The sequence below is a fragment of the Panthera leo genome, chromosome D4 (genome assembly GCF_018350215.1).
Source record: "Panthera leo isolate Ple1 chromosome D4, P.leo_Ple1_pat1.1, whole genome shotgun sequence".
NCBI classification, from domain to species: domain Eukaryota; kingdom Metazoa; phylum Chordata; class Mammalia; order Carnivora; family Felidae; genus Panthera; species Panthera leo.
The window spans coordinates 10,946,561-10,964,919 of NC_056691.1; the positions used below are offsets into that span (position 1 = coordinate 10,946,561).

An 18,359-nucleotide genomic window follows, 5' to 3' on the forward strand; every position below is an offset into this window, starting at 1 on the left:
AGTCTTCTCTTGCACTGTTGATGTTCTAAGTAAAAAGGAAGATTAAGGTCTGGCACTCTAATTCAGAACAGAATTGAAAAGTATTTCATGATTGTGTCCCTTTAATTGTTATATTAAACCACTGTAATTGATAAATTTTATTGTTCTTTTGGATGTTGATTTTTTCTTTCATAGTACTATAAAAAGAGCAGAATTTGACTTCGGTCAGGTTTATTAAAATTTCCTCTGCTTTTAGCTGTAATAAAATTAAAATATCCATCATGTACTTGATTTATTTTATTTATCAGTACACGTGCATCTATTTTTTCCCACCATTGGTAAATATTGACAGACATTGTCTTAGAAGTTTGGGAAATGAGTTTAATTTTTATATTCCTAAGCTATCTTTGTCTCAGGTTGCTAAGTATATTTTAAAACGTTTATAATGATCACTTTAATATTCAGGTAATCAACTATTTTTTATATTTTGGTATTCTCCAGGGACAATGGCCTTAGAGCTATTGAGAATTTGATGCAGAAGAAGGGGAAATTTGATTACATACTATTAGAGACCACTGGGTTAGCAGATCCTGGTAAGAAATGATATTATTAATAACCAGAATGTAGTTCTTAAACATTTGAAATGTATTAGAGAAATATGTAATGTAGGTATTAATAATAATCTTTACTCCAGACCAAAAACTTGTTGCTGTTGTTTAAAACAGGAAAAATACTGGGTTGTCATGTTTCTTTCGTAGATAAATCATGATCAGAGTACTTGGTACTTTTAACCTGATAATTGGATTTGAATTTCAGCTGATTGTTTTAAAATTATTACAGGAACAAAAGTTGTTGAAAGTATGGAAATTTAGGAAAAATAGAGACATCCTACTTATAAGTATATATTTGATTGGTCATACTGTACAGAGAGAGATCTTATTTCTGATTATCTTCTAATCCAGCTTTCTTAGAGAATCATTTAGAGATATTTAAGAGCTTTTGGACTCTAATCCCAGCTATACTTGGTCCTTTTCAATTAATTGTTACTATTTTGTTTTTCTACTACTAAAGTTGAAATAATTTTATTTGTTAATACTGTCTTTAGGTACAGAGTTAAATTAAGCCTACTGGGCCTTTTTCCTGGTGTGGAATTAATGATTATCCATGAAATTTTTATCTGTTAGTGGAATTACGTATAAACTTCTCTGTTGAAAGCTACACAGAGTTGATCTGTTTTTAACAGTAGGTGTCTGTTTCCCTCTTACCCAAATATCTAGGTAACACCTTTATTCCTAGTTTGCAGGATATTTAGTGTTTGTTTTACAAGTCTGGTCGTACTTTTTTTTTTTTTTTTTTATATGAGTTAATGGCATTGGGCCATAAAACTACAGAAAAGTACTGTTTAGGAATAGTTTATTAAAGGAGTCATGGGGTCCCTGGTTAGCTCAGTCAGTAGAGCATGTGACTCTTGATCTCAGTGTCGTGAGTTCAAGCCCATCATTGGGCTTGGAGCTTGCTTAAAATAAAAAATAAAATTTAATCAAAAGGGATCATAATGGTTTAAAAGAAATATTGGAGTATAGTGATGGTCCAAATGTAATCAGTGGTACATAATAGGGGCTCCTGGGTGGCTCAGTTGGTTAAGCGTCCGACTTCGGCTCAGGTCATGATCTTGCGGTTCATGAGTTCAAGCCCTGCATCGGGCTCTGTGCTGACAGCTCAGAGCCTGGAGCCTGTTTCAGATTCTGTGTCTCCCTCTCTCTCTCTCTGACCCTCCCCCGTTCATGCTCTGTCTCTCCCTATCTCAAAAATAAATAAACATTAAAAAAAAATTTTTTTTTAATAGTACATAATAGCATTGTCCTCATGTTTTCAAATTAGTGTTGAGTTGGGCTGTTTCAGTCCTGTAGTAGACCATACTACATACATTTTCATACAATTCTAATAGATTTGATGGATGATAGGAGTTGGACTATTACATTGTTATTAAATATCAAATTCACGTACATTTGGTAAGATTGGGAAATATATTGTATGTCTCCTTTTTGAAAGAGCAAATACCAATTTCTTTCATGGTAGCTGTTTAATAGAGAAAAACTCCTGTAACTTTTCTTTGAGAATAGGTGAGTTTAGTAAAACATGGTTCACCTTTTCAGAGGGAGAAGGAAAAGTTAAATAAGGATCTCAGAGAAAGCTTTTTTACAAATTGTAGGTGTAAACAGGTTAATATTTCTTGCTTCTAACTTTCTTTAGAATAATGATTTTATCGTTTGGGTAAAAATGGAACATTCATTGTAAAAAAAAAAAATTTACCCAATACCTAAGAAAATGCAAAGAAGAAAGTTAAAATAAATCATACCGTATTTTACTACCTTGAAGTTAAAGTAGGTAAATTTTATTCCAGGGATTTTTCTGTGCCAATGCCATTTGCTGAATGACAGCATCAGTCTCTGTTAGGAGCTTGAAAAATGAAGATTCTTGGGCCCCATCCCAGATATATTGAATCAGAATCTGTAAGAGTGAGGCCCAGCAATCTATTTTAATAAGCCCCCCAAGTGATTGTTATACATTCATAAATTTGGGAAACCCTGCTCTGTGTGCTTCTGAAAGCTGTATAAATATACAGAGATAGTTTTATACAGAGATTGCATTCTTTGTGCTATTCTTTTTTTTTCTAATTTTTTTAAGTTTATTTATTTTTGAGAGAGAGACATCATGAGTCGGAGAGGGGCAGAGAGAGATGAAGACAGAATCCCAAACAGTCTCCACGCTATCGGCGCAGAGCCCGATATGGGGCTCGAACTCACGAAACTGTGAGATCGTGACCTGAGCCGAAACCAAGAGTCAGTCGCTTAACATACTGAGCCACCCAGACGCCTCTCTTTGTGCTATTCTTAATATTAATTTAGTTTCACTTGAATGTAAAAGAAAAGAACTTGGAGGCAGTTCAAGATGGAAGCTTAGGAACACCCTGAACTTCCCCTCCTTCCACAGACACACCAGATCCGCAGCTACTTGTGGACTACTTCCTGCTCAGAAAGAACTGAAAGCTAGGTGAAGAATTCCCTTTACAACAAGGAATGGAAGGGCCACATTGAAATGGGGAGTAGAGGCAGAGAGATGATCTTGTCAAAATCTTCACCCTGGTACAGTGACCCACAAGAGAGGAAGGTTTCACAGGTCTGGAGTCTTTACCTGAGGAGGGATGGGTTTATGCCCCAGTTTGGGTATGTCAACCCTTGGAACCTGCATTAGACAAGGCCCCCAAAATGGATTTGGAAACAAAGGGGTTTGTGTACAGTGGACCTGGGGGGCTGTGGGGAATCTGAGATACTCCTTTGGAGGTACTTACACACAAGTACATTCATCTTGGGACTGGACCCAGTGCAAACGCAGCCGTTTGAGAAGTGACTGGATTATGTGTGAAGGAGATTCATTTGTTAATACAGAAGTGTTTGCGGGAGGAACTAGGATCAGTTGGGACTTTCTTTGGGGACAGAGGTGTCGTGAGCACCATTTCTGCACTCTACTTTCACTCTGCCAATTCAGTCAGGTACTGCGGACACAGCCTCCCTAAACCACGAGTGTGCCCCACCCCCAGCCGTTACCCTGCCTCACTAAAGCCTTGGGTGTATCCTGCCCCCACTGTTCTCCTCCTGCATCCCTAAAGCAGGAGTGTGCCCCACCCTCAGCACTCTGGCAGCCTTGCTAAAGTCTGCCTTTGAGTGCAGTCCACACTGGGAATGCCCCTTGATCACCTGGCCCTGGTGGCCAGAGGGACTTGAGTTTCTGGGCCCCATGGGACTGTAATAGAAAGGCTACCATACCCAAGGCACTGTGTAGGTAGCAGGCTAAAACACACCACTAGTCTGCCTCTGGAAAAGGCTCATCTGTTTGTCCTGGAGCTTCACCCTGAGAGGTAGGCTTCAAAGGTGCTCTCAGGGAATGTAGGCAGGTAGACACTATCTTTGATCTCTCCTCTGATCGCACCATAGCTTGCTGGCACCTCCAAAAAGCTTGTACACTTGTCTGAAGCCCTGATTTTTGCAGCTGGACTTCAGGGGACACCTCCAGATCTCTGGGCCTGGAGGTCAACAGGGTTTATAGTTGCATACTCCAAAAGGTCCCCCCGAGGATCTGTTTTCCAATCAACCTGAAACTAGGTGCTGAGATCACTCCCTTTGGAACACTAGTGGGTCTTGACACACCCTCAGCAACTGGGATCTATCCAGAATAAATCAGGCTAATTTAGTAATCACAATGTTTCAGAGAGACAACCAAGAGCTAGGGCAAGGTTGAACAATAAGGTTTATCTCCTTTGGAAGGACACTCCTTCCAGACTGAGAAAGGTAGATGCTTTGCTCAATACATAGAAACAAACACAGAGAGTCAAGTAAAATGAGGAGACAGGAATATTTTCCAAACAAAAGAATGAGACAAAACCTCAGACAAAAGACCTTAATGAAGTGGAGAGAAGTAACCTATCTGATAAAGAGTTCCAGATAATGGTTATAAAGATGCTTACCAGAGTCAGAAGAATGGTTGAACACAGACTTAAACAAAGAGATAGAAAATGTAAGGAAGTACCAAACACAAGTTGCAGAGCTGAAGAATACAGTAACTGCATAGCAAAATATATTAGAAGGGTTCAGCATCAGAATAAATAAAGCAGAATAGATTGGTGACCTAGAAGCCAGGGCAGTGGAACTCAGCCAAACAAAACAACAACAACAACGACAATGAAAAATTAATGAAGATAGCTTAAGAGCCTATGGGACAACGTGAAGTGGAATAACATTCATGTTATAGGGATCCCAAAGGAAAATAGAATGAAAGAGGCAGAAAGCTTCCCTAACCTGGGGAAGGAAACAGACATTGAGGTCCCAGAAGCAGAGTTCCAAATAAGATGAATTCAAAGGCATCCACATCAAGAGACATCATTAAAATGTCAAAAATTAAAGAGAGGATCTTAAAAGTAGCATGAGAAAAACAAGTTGTTAAGTTCAAGGGAATCCTCAAATCACTATCAGCTGTGATTTTAGATGAAGCTTTGCGTGCCACGGTGGCATGATATATTCAAAGTGCTGAAAGGAAAAAACTCCCAACCAAGAGTATTCTACCTGCCAGGGTTATCATTCAGAATTGAAGGAGAGGTTTCTAGACAACAAAAGTTAAAGGAGTTCACCACTAAACTGGCCTTACAGACATGATAAAGGAACTTCTTTAAGCTGAAAAGGTACTATTAACAAAACATACAAAAGTAAAAATCTTGCTGGTAAAGGCACATATGTAGTAAAGGTGGTGGATTAACCACTTATAAACTTACTATGAAGGCTAAAAGACAAAAGTAGTAAAATTAAGTATAACAACAATACCTAAGGGACACACAGAGTAAAGAGATGTAAAATACGACATCAAAAACAAAATGTGGACAACAGAAACAAAATGGGGGAGCAAAAATGTAGAGTTTTCACACTACGTTCAACTGTAAGTTGCTATCAACTTGAAATAGACATGTATATATATAGGTTGTCATGTGAACCTCATGGTAACTACAAAGCAAAAACCTATGAGAGATACTGAAAATATAATGAGAAAGGAATCTAAACATTGCACTGAAGAAAGGCATCAAACTGCAAGGGAAGACAGCAAGAGATGAAGAGAGAGGGACTACAAAACCAGCCAGAAAATAATGAACAAAATGGTAAGAAGTACATGCGTATCAATAATTCCTTTAAATTTAAATGGATACAGCCTCCAATCCAAAGATGTGCAGTAGTTGAATAGATTAAAAAAAGATTCGTTTGTATATTACTGCCTACAAGAGATTCACTTCAGATCTAATACACACAGACTGAAAGTGAAGGCTGTAGAAAAAGATACTCCATGCAAATGCAAATGAAAGCTGGTGTGGCTCTACTTATATCAGACAAAAAAGACTTGAAAACAAGTCTGTAATAAAAGATAAAGGACATTACACAATGACAAAGCGTCAATCCAACAAGAGGATATGACATTTGAAAATATTTACGCACTCAACATAGGAATTCCTACATGTATAAAGCAAATGTTACAGACTTAAAGGGGGAAATGGAAAGCAATACAGTAGTAGAAGACTTTAATACTCCATTTACATCAATGGATAGGTTATCCAGATAGAAAACCAATAAGAAAGTACCGGCCTTAAACAACACATGAGACCAAATGGTCTTAATAGGTATACAGTTGATCCTTGAACAACATGGGTTGGAGCTCTGTGGGTCCACTTACATGCAGATGTTTTGTAGTATAATACTATAAAATGTATTTTCTATTCCTTATGATTTTCTTAGTAATATTTTCTCTAATTTAGTTCATTGTAAAAATACGATATATAATATATACAACATACATAATATGTGTCAGTTGACTTTATATTATCAGTATGGCTTCTGGCTAACAGTAGGGTATTAGCAGTTAAGTTTTTGGAAAGTCAGAGGTTATATGTGGATTTTTGACCGCATGGGAGGTCAGTGCCCCATCCCCTGCATTGTTTAGGGGTAATTGTATACAAAGCATACCATCCCCAAATAGCAGAATACACATTATTCTCTGTGTATGAAACATTCTCTAGGATCATACACTAGACCACAAAACAAGTCTCAGTAAATTTAAGAAGATTGAAGTCATATCAGGTGTAGACACTGGTCATAGTCCTTAATGACACTGGTATAAAAAAAAGTCAATTACATGGAGAAAACTGGAAAAATAAAAATATGTGGAATTTAAATAACATGCAACTGTTGTAACCAGTGGGTCAATGAAAAAAATCAAAGGGGATATAAAAAAATACCTTGACACAAATGAAAATGGAAATAAAACAATCCAAAATCGTAGGCTGCAGCAAAAGCAGTTCTAAGGGACAAGTTCATAAAAAGACACCCTATCTAAGGGAACTAGAAAAAGAAGAACAAATGAATCTCATAGTAAAATGAAAGAATTAAGATTGAGAGCAGAAATATATGAAGTCAAGACAAAAAAAAACCAACAACAATAGAAAAGATCAATGAAAGTAAGAGCTGGTTCTTTGAAAAGATAAAAATCAGAAACGAAAGAGAAGTTGACATGACATATGCCTCAAAAATTGAGAATTGAGAGACTACTATGATAATGAAATAGGTTAATTCCTAGTACCATACAATCTTTTGAGACCTTATGTCTTCCATGAAGACGTAGAAAATCTGAATAGATGGATTACCAGTAAGGAGATTGAATCTGTAATCAAAAACCTCCCGCACCAGACATCTTCTTTGGTGACTTCTACCAAACATTTAAAAAACATGTAATACCTATTCTTCTCAAACTTCCAAAATATTGAAGAGGAAAGAATGCTTCCAAACTCATTTATGAGGCCAACATTACCCTGATACCAAAACCAGACAAGGACACCACAAAAAAGAGAAGAAAAGAAAAATTATATGCTGGTATCGCTGATAAACAGAGATGTAAAAATTCCCAACAAAATATTCGCAAATCAAATTCAACAATATATTAAAAGGATCATTGATCATGATCAATGGGATTTATTCCAGGAATGCAAGTATGTTTTAACATCTGCACATCATTGGTGTGATGCACCACATAACAAAATGAAGGATAATAATCATGTGATCATCTCAATAAATGCAGAAAAAACCTTTGATAAGATTGAACTTCCATTTATGATAAAAACTCTTAAAGTGAGTATAGATAGAATGTACTTCAATATAATAAAGGCCATATATGACAAACCCATACTCAATTGTATGCTCTAAAATCAGGAACAAAATAAGGATGCCCACTCATGTTAATTTTATTCAGTAAGTATGAGAAGGCCTACCCATAGCAATTACCCAAGAAAAAAAGATAAAGTCATCCACATTGGAAGGAAAGAAATAAAACTATCACTGTTTGCAGATGATACTATATACAGAAAACCCTAAAGACTGCCCCCCCAAAAAAACCTGTGAGAATAAATGAACTGTCATGCCGTAGTATACAAAATCAGTATACAGAAATCTGTTCCGTTGCTATACTCAAATAATGAACTATCAGAGAAATTAAGGAAACAATCTTTGCAAAAAGCCTAACAAAACAATTTGCATAAAAATAAAATACCTAGGAATAAATTTAACCAAGGAGGTGAAAGACCTGTACCTTGAAAACTGTAGGACATTGATGAAAGAAGTTAAAGAAGTCACACATAAGTGGCAAGTTATTCCGTGCTCATGTTGGGATGAATTAATACTGTTAAAATGTCCCTACTACCCCAAGCAATATACATATTCAGTTCAAACTCAATCAAAATTCTAGTGGCATCTAGAACAAAAAATTCTTGTTGTAAAAGATTTTATTTTTAAGTAATCTCTACCCATTGTGGGGCTTGAACACATAACCCCAAGGTCAAGAGTCACACGCCCCACAAACTGAGCCAGCCATGTGCCTCTAGAACAAGTAATTCTAAAGTTTGTGTGGATTCGCAGAAGACTCTAAATAGCCAAAGCAGTCTTAAGAAAGAAGAACAAATGGGAAATGTCACAGCCCCAGACTTCAAACTGTACTACTACAAAGCTTTTGTATGAAAACAGTGTGATATGGCATAAAAACAGTCACATGGATCAATGAAACCGAATAAAGAACCCAGATAAGAACCCATGCTGATATGGCCAATTAGTCTATGAAAAAGGAGACAAGAATATACAATGAAGAAAAGACAGTGTCTTCAGTAAATGGTCCTGGAGACACTGGACAGCCACATGAAAAGAATGAAACTAGACTACTGTCTTACATCATACACAAAAATTAACTCATAATGGATGAAAGACTTGAATGTAAGACCTGCAACCATAAAACTCCTAGAAGAAAAACAGGTGGTTAGCTCCTTGACATCAGACTTGGCATTGAATTTTTTGAATCTGAGTCCAAAAGCAAAGGCAACAAAAACAAAAATCAAGTAAGTGGACTAGATCAAACTAAAAGGCATTGGTGCAGCAAAGGAAACCATCAATAAAATGTAAAGGCAATTTAGATATTAACCCCTTATCACACATAGGAGTTGCAAATATTTTCTCCAAGTCAATAAATATCCAAAATGTACAAAGAGCTCAGTAGCAAAAAACCAAGCAATGTGATTGAAATGTAGGCAGAGGATCTAAATAGACATTTTTCCAAAGAAGATAAACAGATGGCCAACAGGCACATGGAAAGATCCTCAACATCGTTAATAATCAAGGAAATGCAAATCAAACACTCAATGTGATACCACCTCACACCTGTTAGAATGGCTAATATCAAATCGACAAGAAATCAGTGTTGGAAAGGATGTGAAGAAAAGGGAACCCTCCTACACTGTTGGCGGGAATGCAAATTAGTGCAGCCACTATGGAGAACAGTATGGCGGTTTCTCAAAAAATTAAAAATAGAACTACCATGTGAACCAGCTGTTTGACTTCTGGGTGTTTTTCTGAGGAAAATGAAAACACTAATTTGAAAAGATACCTGTGCCCCTATGTTCATTGTAGCATTATTTACAATAGCCAGGATATGGAAACAACCTAAGTGTCCATCGATGGATGAATGGATACAGATGATGTGAGATATATATGTCTCATATGTATGTATATATATATGTCTCGTGTGTGTGTGTGTGTGTGTGTGTGTGTGTGTGTATATATATATATATATATATATATATATATATATATAAAATGTATGATGGTCTTGTCTTTTGTAACAACATGGTTGGACCTTAAGTGTATTATGCTAAGTGAAATAAATTAGATTTCATTTATATGTGGAACCTAAGAAACAAAATAAATGAACAAACAAAACCAAACTATAGACACAGGAACAGATGGATGGTTATCAGAGGGGAAAGGGTTTAGGGGACTGAAATGAATGAAGAGAGTCAATTATATGGTGTTGGATGGTACCTTGATTTACTGTGGTGATCACTTTGTAATGTATACAAATACCGAGTTATTATGCCATACACCTGCAACTAATACAAGGTAACATACAATTTTACCTCTATTAAAAAAATATGTGTATTATGTACGTAAACCACCTGTGTCTAGCACATATTCGATACTCCATAGATCAGCTATTGATATCATTAAGATGCATTATCTAATAAATTGCTTAATAAAAGATGGGTAGAAGCAAAATACTATATAATTGAAAAAAAGAATGTGAAAGAAATGAATTTCTGAAGTAGCAGAAAAATGTTTTTTCACTGTGAGGGATAGAAGTTAAGGGAAAAAAAGGTTAGAAAAGGCATAAACTAATGGGACAAGTTAGTTTTTAAACTACGTGTGTCAATTCAGAATATTTCTTGATTCCCTGACCTAAAAGATTAGGAAGTTAACGCTTCTACTTACTCCCGTCTGCTGGCTTTGGTAGATTGTATTCTGTGCTGTGTTGTCAAGATTCCTAACATTTACATCTTGTCATACTTTATTTAGTTCTATATTGAACAGTTTTAGTCCTCATTACCAGTACTGTGGCTTCTCCATTCCTGAGTTGGAGAAATCTCTTGATTGACTGAGTTTCATGCTCGGGTAATCTTTTCATGCTATAATATAAATGCTGTATGCCTTGAGTTCTTGCATACTTGCTTGAGAGTGCTTATCTTTTATTTTTATACTTGGAGGATTACTTGGAGAGGTATAAAAATTCCTTCTCTCAGAACTTTGCAGACACTGCTCCTTGATCTCTTAGTACTTTTGATGGGCTGATTCTCCTTTCTTATTTCATCAGGAAGGATTTGTGAGTGACGTATTTTTTGAGTTTTAATGCTCTTGTTTCCTTCAGTGTTTGAGTATGGCTACCTGATGTTTTCGTTCTTGAAAAACAACTTGGCAGGAGGTAATAGCCTTAGGGAACACTTTGATTAGAGCTTTGTCCTCATTATTTTACTATATTGGGGCATTGAATGTTACTGTAGAAAAGTCTAGTTTTTGTCTGCCTCCTTGAAAGTAACTTGCTTTTTCATCTAAAATGCCCGACAGTTTTTTTCCTTTATTTTGGAAGGTCAGTAATATAATCAAGGTATATCTACATTTCATTCATTATCAGTTTTTCTTGGATTACAGTATCCTCTTTAATCCATAGGTTTATTTCTTCATTTAGGAACATTTTCCTTATCCTGCATTTTCTTTTGTTCTCCAGATCTTTTATCTTCTAATTGTTTTGTCTGTTTCCTCTGCATTACTTCAATCATCTTGAATGTTCCTTTTTGTCAGTAATTCTGTTTCCACCAGGGTTTGTTCTGTTCCTTGATGTTTTAAAAGAATTAATTAGTTAATGATATGTTTACTGGCTGTTTCTTTTTTCTTTTTTTTTTTAATGTCCATATATTTTTGAGAGAGAGAGAGAGAGAGAGAGCGTGAGTGGAGGAGGGGCAGAGAGAGAGAGGGAGACACAGAATCAGAAGCAGGCTCCAGGCTCCGAGCTGTCAGCACAGAGCCTGACGTGGGGCTCGAACCCATGAACTGTGAGATCATGACTTGAGCTGAAGCTCAATCGACTGAGCCATCCAGGCATCCCTGTATGTTTATTTCTTTAGCACTACAAACTACCTTTTCATATTCTACTTTATCTTGCCTTTTAGAGCTTGTTTTTAATTGGTTGCATTTAAGTTCTTTATTATGTATAAGCCTTTGAGAATTTTCTTTGGCTTCTTGGGTTATGTTTCCTTCCAGAATGGGTTCTTTGCCATTTCTATGCCTTATTCATTTCTTCAATTTTTTTTTCCTTTTCTATTTCTTCAAAGCTGTAATATGTGTGCATTGTTTTTTGAAGCGTGTTGGTGCTTGATGTAGGAGGCTCAGAGAAATTCAGTCTTACATATGGTGTTGATGAATTATTTTTAATATCCTACCCATCTCACCTATACTTGTGTTTTTTCTGGGCCTCAGTTTGAATGCTGGGTACTGCCGGGAGCAGTGAAGAGAAGGCAGAGGAAAGGGGGTGACTGAGAGCCAGATGGGCAGTAGGACATTTGGGCTCTCCTCTCATAAATACCAAGTGTTCCCTTCTTGGATTTTCTCCAGCCACTCATGAAGATATATTCCATACCTTGTGCTGTGGGTACGTCCTCAGCTTCAGACCTTCCAGTTCATTTTGTTCTGAGCCCTAGAAAGTGTTCCCCTCCTCCACAAACGTGGAAATGGTTAGAAACTTTTACCCCGGGTTGTTGACTTTTCCCTTAACCCTTGCTCATTTCCCTTCTTGCCATTTCGAAAGCTGTTTCTGGTAAGTATTTGGATTTTAGAAACTATTTCCCCACAACCGATTACTGGTTGAGGGTGGGGGTAGAATTAAGAATTATCACAAATCACATAGGGCTTTCTGTTTCTTATTTCGACTGTCACTCTTCAAAATTTATCGCCAGAGGTTGTATATTTGGTTGTTGCTGATATAATTTGGCTTTTTAAATTTTATGAATTAAAATTTTTGTTGTATTAGGTTTTGAATAAAGGAGATTCTGTGATCTAGCACAGGGTTTCTTAGCCTTGGCGCAAATGACATTTGGGTTGGTTAGTTCTTTTTTGTAGGGGATTGTCTTGTGCATCTTGTGGAATATTTTCCTTTGTTTTTGTTTTTGTTTTTGTTTTTCTTCATTGTAGGGTGTTTAATAGCATCCCTGGCTTCTCCCCACTAAATGCCATTCTTATTCCCCTAGTTGAGACTATTAAAAATATCTCCAGACATAATTAAATATTCCCTGGGGGGAAAAACCACCCTGGGTTTGGAACCACTGATTAACTTACTCTCTCATCTTTGCTCCTCTTGCTAAACAGCTGCATCTAAATTTTAAATAGAACTTTCTTGGGTAGCCCGATCATTGTCACCAGAGGTGCACGTCAGATATAGGAAAAAAGCTCTGATGCACTCTTGTAATTCAACTTAATACTACACACATCACCTGTGTAGGACTTTCAAGCTATCTGAATAGTAATCCATGAGTTAAAAAAAAAAACAAAACAAAAAACAACAGCAACAAAATGACTTGCGAACACTGGAATTTTACTGAGTGAAAAAAATTAAGAGTTTTTTTTATGACTTACTGTTTGGAGTAATGATACTCACGGGAGATTTACTCTCTTCCCCCTCGTTAATTAAAATCATGTTGTTAGCCAAGTAAGTGAAGAAAATTCTTATTGGCAATTCAGTTGTTTCCCCGTTTAGGAGAGTGACACTCTCCAGTTCTAAGCTAAATAATTGTCATGGGAAAGTAATTTCCTTGAAAAGAACAGGCATTGATTCGCCCCTGTTACTCACAAATCCTATTTCAGTCAAATTGGAAAACTATTAAGTTTTTGGGAAAAAATCAATAGGTATCAGGAAACCATTAGATCTTGTGGCCCTTGCTATATCTTGCATGAGTAATCACTGTAAACAGCTGACAGGTATTTCACTGTTGACACAGTGATGCTTGGGGGACCACGTCTCCTCAGGGTAGGTGGACAGCTTCAGACGCTGGAATGAGTTCAGTTACCCTTGTTTTCTCCCGGCACTCATTCTTTTAGACAGCCCTGTCGCTAACTGCGCCTTTGATGCTTTGAAAAATCAAATACTTTCTTTACTGTCAGTTTTCTTTTTCCTGTGTTGTGGCCTGCTAATCCGGCCGCGTGGTTATTTTTCCTCAGCTTCAAATTTTATATCCATATTAACTCGTGTAAGGTTTTGTTAGTAATGCCATAGAGTATCTAGGTTTACCTTCCGTTCTTTTTCTTCTACACGACTTGTAGGTTTTTCTCTGTTTTGGACAAGTGGCTTTGGAATTATCTGTGTTTTGTTTTGCTTGCCTTAAGAGAGAGATTTCATTATTTGTGAACTGTATGATTATTACATTTGAGAGAAAAAATAAAATTAAATCCTAGGTGCACATATCCATACTGCCCAAGTTATTTGTTCGTATCTGTTGGTAAATTATTATGCATTGATAGAAGCTTGGTGTTGGGTTTGTATGTGAGAAGAGCTGGTCTGTTTTTCTCTTTTTCTTTTTTTTTCCCCTTCCTTTCATTCATTCATTCATTCATTCTTTTGGAGGAAAAAGGAGAGGGGAAGAAATGAGTATAAATAAGAAAAAGATTCTATCATTGTAATTCCCATAAGAAGTTTGGAAACCCATACTTAATTTGTATATGTGTTCACCTGCTAATTCTGTTTGGATAAATTAAAATAGCATGGATAGAATAGTGTTCCTTGGTTTGAAGAAATATTTTTATTTGATGAATATTATATATATTTTTTAGGTGCTGTAGCCTCTATGTTTTGGGTTGATGCTGAATTAGGGGTCGACATTTATCTTGATGGTAAGTGGAAAAGCAAATATTCTTTTGTTTTTAGGTAAAATGTTATGGTTAAGATTATTTTTGTTCATATTTTTAATTCCTTGCATTGTTACTTTTTTTTTTTTTTTTTTTTTTTTTTTTTTGAGAAAAAGAGCATGTGCAAGAGAGGGGACAGAGGGGGACAGAGAGAGAGAGAGAGAATATCTTACGCAGGCTCCACACTCAGCACTGAGCCCAGCATAGGACTCTATCTCATGACCCTGGGATCATGGTTTGAGCCAAAATCAAGAGTTGGACATTCCATGGACTGAGTCATCCAGGTGCCCCACACTGTTACTTTTAAACTCGTTTAGTTAGTTAAGTAAGCCTTTGTTCATACAGATTCCAAAGGCCCAGACAGTGGTGTAACTGGATGTCACATCTTATCACTAACTCCCAATTTAGTGCGTCCACTAAGGTTTTCCTTTAAAATACTGTGTAGGTTTATTCGGGCGCCTGGGTGGGTAAAGTCAATTTAGCTTCTGACTCTTAGTTTCAGCTCAGGTCATGATCTCACGGTTCCTGAGATCAAGCCCCAAGTCGGGCTCTGAGCTGACAGCATGGAACCTGCTCGGTATTCTCCCTCTCCTTCTGTCTCTGTCCTTCCCTTGCTTGCCTTCTCTCTCAAAATAAACTTAAAAAGAAATACCATGTAGGTTTCTTATGTCCTATTGGTTTACATACTTAGTATGTTAGAGAGGGGTTTTTTTGTTGTTTAATTAAAATATACAGTATGAGAATCATATCTCTGCTTTCATTTTTTTCTTTAAGAATTAAGCAAGCCCTTCACCCCTTACTTCATTTACCTTTACACTTCTAGGCAGTTTTATTTGGAGGCTTCATTTAAGACATATTAGAAACTTTCTGAATTAAGTAACTATGTGCCCTGCCCACCCTTGACCTTTCTTTAAACCAGGTCTTCCATAGGCCAAAAAGTGAAATTTAAGACTGTCTCCAGTCATTTGGCTCTAATATATATGGCACGTAGATGGTTGGATTCCCTAGGCAGCATCAGACTCCTTCTGCTGGTATCATTTGAAAAAATTATTTGGCATATAAATTCAGAGATTGCCAGACTAATTGACCATTTGGAAACTTAGGTTCATGTTATGGAAAACATCTGTGTGAGTTAGAATTGGTGCAGATTGCTAGGAATGAGATATCTTAAGACGTCTCAGTTTCAAGGAGTTATTTAAATGTTAAGAAAAGTCTTGATTTTGATTATATGAATACACACTGGCAATAACCTTTCTTGTGTAATTTCTCACATTCCACTTTATATTATGGAATTTATCTCATCATGTTTTGAATTGTAAGTTTTTTAAAGGCCATAGAAATCTTACTTTCTTATTTGCTTATTTCATTTAAAAAATTTATTTTGTAACCTCTGATGCCTTAAAGTGGTGCTAGGCACTCAGTACATATTTGAAATGGTAGGATTGACTTACATTGAAGCATTGGCAAGAGAAAAGCCAAAACTTTATTTCATTGAGTAACATTTGCGAACTGAAACAGGTTAGTTATGATTTTCATTCTCACGTATAAAGGTGATTAAAAGAGATAATTCCTTTGTAGGTATCGTAACTGTGGTGGATTCAAAATATGGATTAAAAGTAAGTTGAAAGATTGCTGTGAGTTGCTAATAATTTGTTAAAAGCTAGGTATACGGGGATGATTATATTGTTTTCTCTACATTTTTGTTTAACATTTAAGAAAAAAGGGTTTTTTTTTTAACTATCTTGAATAATAGATGAAATTCATGAGTCTTTTAATTATTATGTCTTTTTAAAAAACGTTTACTTATTTTTGAGAGAGAGAGTGAGTGTGAGTCAGGGAGGGGCAGAGAGAGAAGGGGACACAGAATCCTAAGCCGGCTCTAGGCTCTGAGCTGTCAGAAGAAAGCCTGTTGTGGGGCTCGAGCTCACGAACCGTGAGATTATGACTTGAGCCGAAGTCGGACGTTTAACTGAACCGCCAGCCTCCCCAGTTGTGTTTTTAAATTAAATATTCATTTTCTATTACTCTGGCTTGATGTGATAAAAGTTGAAAGTGTAATATTTTGCAATAAGGATACTACAGGGCCCAGTTTCGGTATGTAAACTTCCTCGGTGGGATTCACCCCCAATGTTGGCAAGTAAGAACTTCTGTCCAAAGTTCTTTGATGGAAGAAATCCAGCTTGCTAAAGCCTATGAGAACTTTTTTCTCTCGGTCAACTGCTATCAGACACAAACTGGAAATAATCTGAGTTTTAAAAAATAATCGGTTTACTTCATTTTGAAGAAATCAGGGGTTTATCCATAGGTGTCATGAACAGAAACTCCTTTACACGGCATCTTCCCGTGAAGTTTTCCTAACTACCAAGTTCCTCACATGCATTTAAGTGGGCTTCAAGTCATCAAATGCAGCTGGTTGGATTTGTAGAACATGTTACATAAAATAAAACAGTATTTCTCAACTTTCCAAGTGAAATACTGCTAAAGGCAAAATACAGTGAAATTGTCCTTCTCCTGGTCCCGATGTGGGAATATGGATAGCACCCGAAGTAATCATTTCTTAGAAGTTTAATGTAATATTTAAAAATTCAAGTCCATTTTGTATTCTACTCCACAATATATTGGACCCTATTTTGAGATGTTTGGGAGATCATTTCTTTGTAGATTTTAAGCCCAAATTGATTAATAGTCTTAAGAATCAAAGAAACATTCTGAATATTACAATTTTACTCAGAAAAATTCCATCTATTCCAAAATAAGGATTTTTCTAACAAAATGTCTATGGAGGAAGCAAAAGAAATCAAATTCTTTATTCTAAATGTTTATTCTAGTCATGTTTGAATTCATCTTTTATGTACCTTAGTTACCAAATTTCAGATAAATTGGTATAGCAGCTTAAGATATTTTATTTTTTATTTTATTTTTGATAGACTTAAAGTGTCATACCCAGAATAAAACTCCATATATTTATGACTATAAGAATACTTTTATCTGTATATTTAGATGTGCAGAGGACTTAAAAAGAATCCATTATCAGCTGAATTGAGGCCAAATAAACAAAGCAACATTCTGAATAATGCAAACACAGTAAACGTTTAACCTCCTGCCACCTTGATAAAACCTCTTAAATTATTAAATCAATATACCTACACAAAACTGACATACTGTCAGGATAATGGAAACTTTAGATTTTCTAAGTCAGATGCCAGATAAATAACTTTTCTTTTATATAAAGAATTTGCCCACTTGTCCAATTCCTCTGGTTGCAAAGCTTGACCTCAGTAGCTGCTTGTGATTCAGAGAATTCTGAGGCAGTACAAGTAATGACACTTGGATAATGGGCAGCAATTTAAGGTGTCATGCTTCACAGAGCCAGCCCATCACAAGTAAAGCTGAGAAATGGTACCCTGTGGCCAGGCAGCCAAATTGAAACTGAAGCGGTAATTGATATCATGGGCTATCACTCTAATGGGATTGTCACCCATTGATCTGAAATATTCATTTTTTAATCATGGGCAAAGAATTGGACAACTTCAAATGACAGCTCTCTATTCTCAGGACTTGACACTGGGGCTACCAACATTGTTCTTCTCAGTTCTACAAACGTGACAGCATTTAATGCAATAGAATCAATGAATGAAGTTACACAGAAAAGGTCAAGCGAGAGGTTTCTTTTTGGCTCTTCTGTTATATTGCACTAGCTGTTGAAACAATTGAGTCAGAAAACAGTTGGGCTTGGAAAAGACTGGAAAAATAAATAGACTGACATTATGCAATAATCATTTTTTAAAAGCTGAGATAGTGTTAGATCTATAATCAGTCCACTGGAAAGAGATGGCTGCCGCTGCTTTTCCTAAATGTCATGTGACATCTTTGAGACCAGCTTTATTTCCACTTTGGTCAACAACAGCGTTTTCCCCCTGTCTTTCTCTCTCTTTTGGTCCAGCTTGTTTCTATTTCTGCAGAGAAGGACATTCTGTGGCCCTTATTGAAATAGTGTCTACAATGGTGATCTCAGAGGGTTTCCTT

General features: G+C 36.4%; 1 protein-coding gene across 2 annotated transcripts in view; it reads left to right on the plus strand.

Moving 5' to 3' along the window:
• Nucleotides 1–18,359, plus strand: part of LOC122205165 (COBW domain-containing protein 2) — a 51,018-nt gene that overhangs the window by 8,864 nt on the left and 23,795 nt on the right. For both annotated transcript variants that reach the window (XM_042913303.1, XM_042913302.1), the window contains exons 4-6: nucleotides 481–572; nucleotides 14,259–14,318; nucleotides 15,912–15,949. In XM_042913303.1, the coding sequence (XP_042769237.1) occupies nucleotides 481–572; nucleotides 14,259–14,318; nucleotides 15,912–15,949 (190 nt within the window). The remainder of the gene's footprint in view (nucleotides 1–480; nucleotides 573–14,258; nucleotides 14,319–15,911; nucleotides 15,950–18,359) is intronic.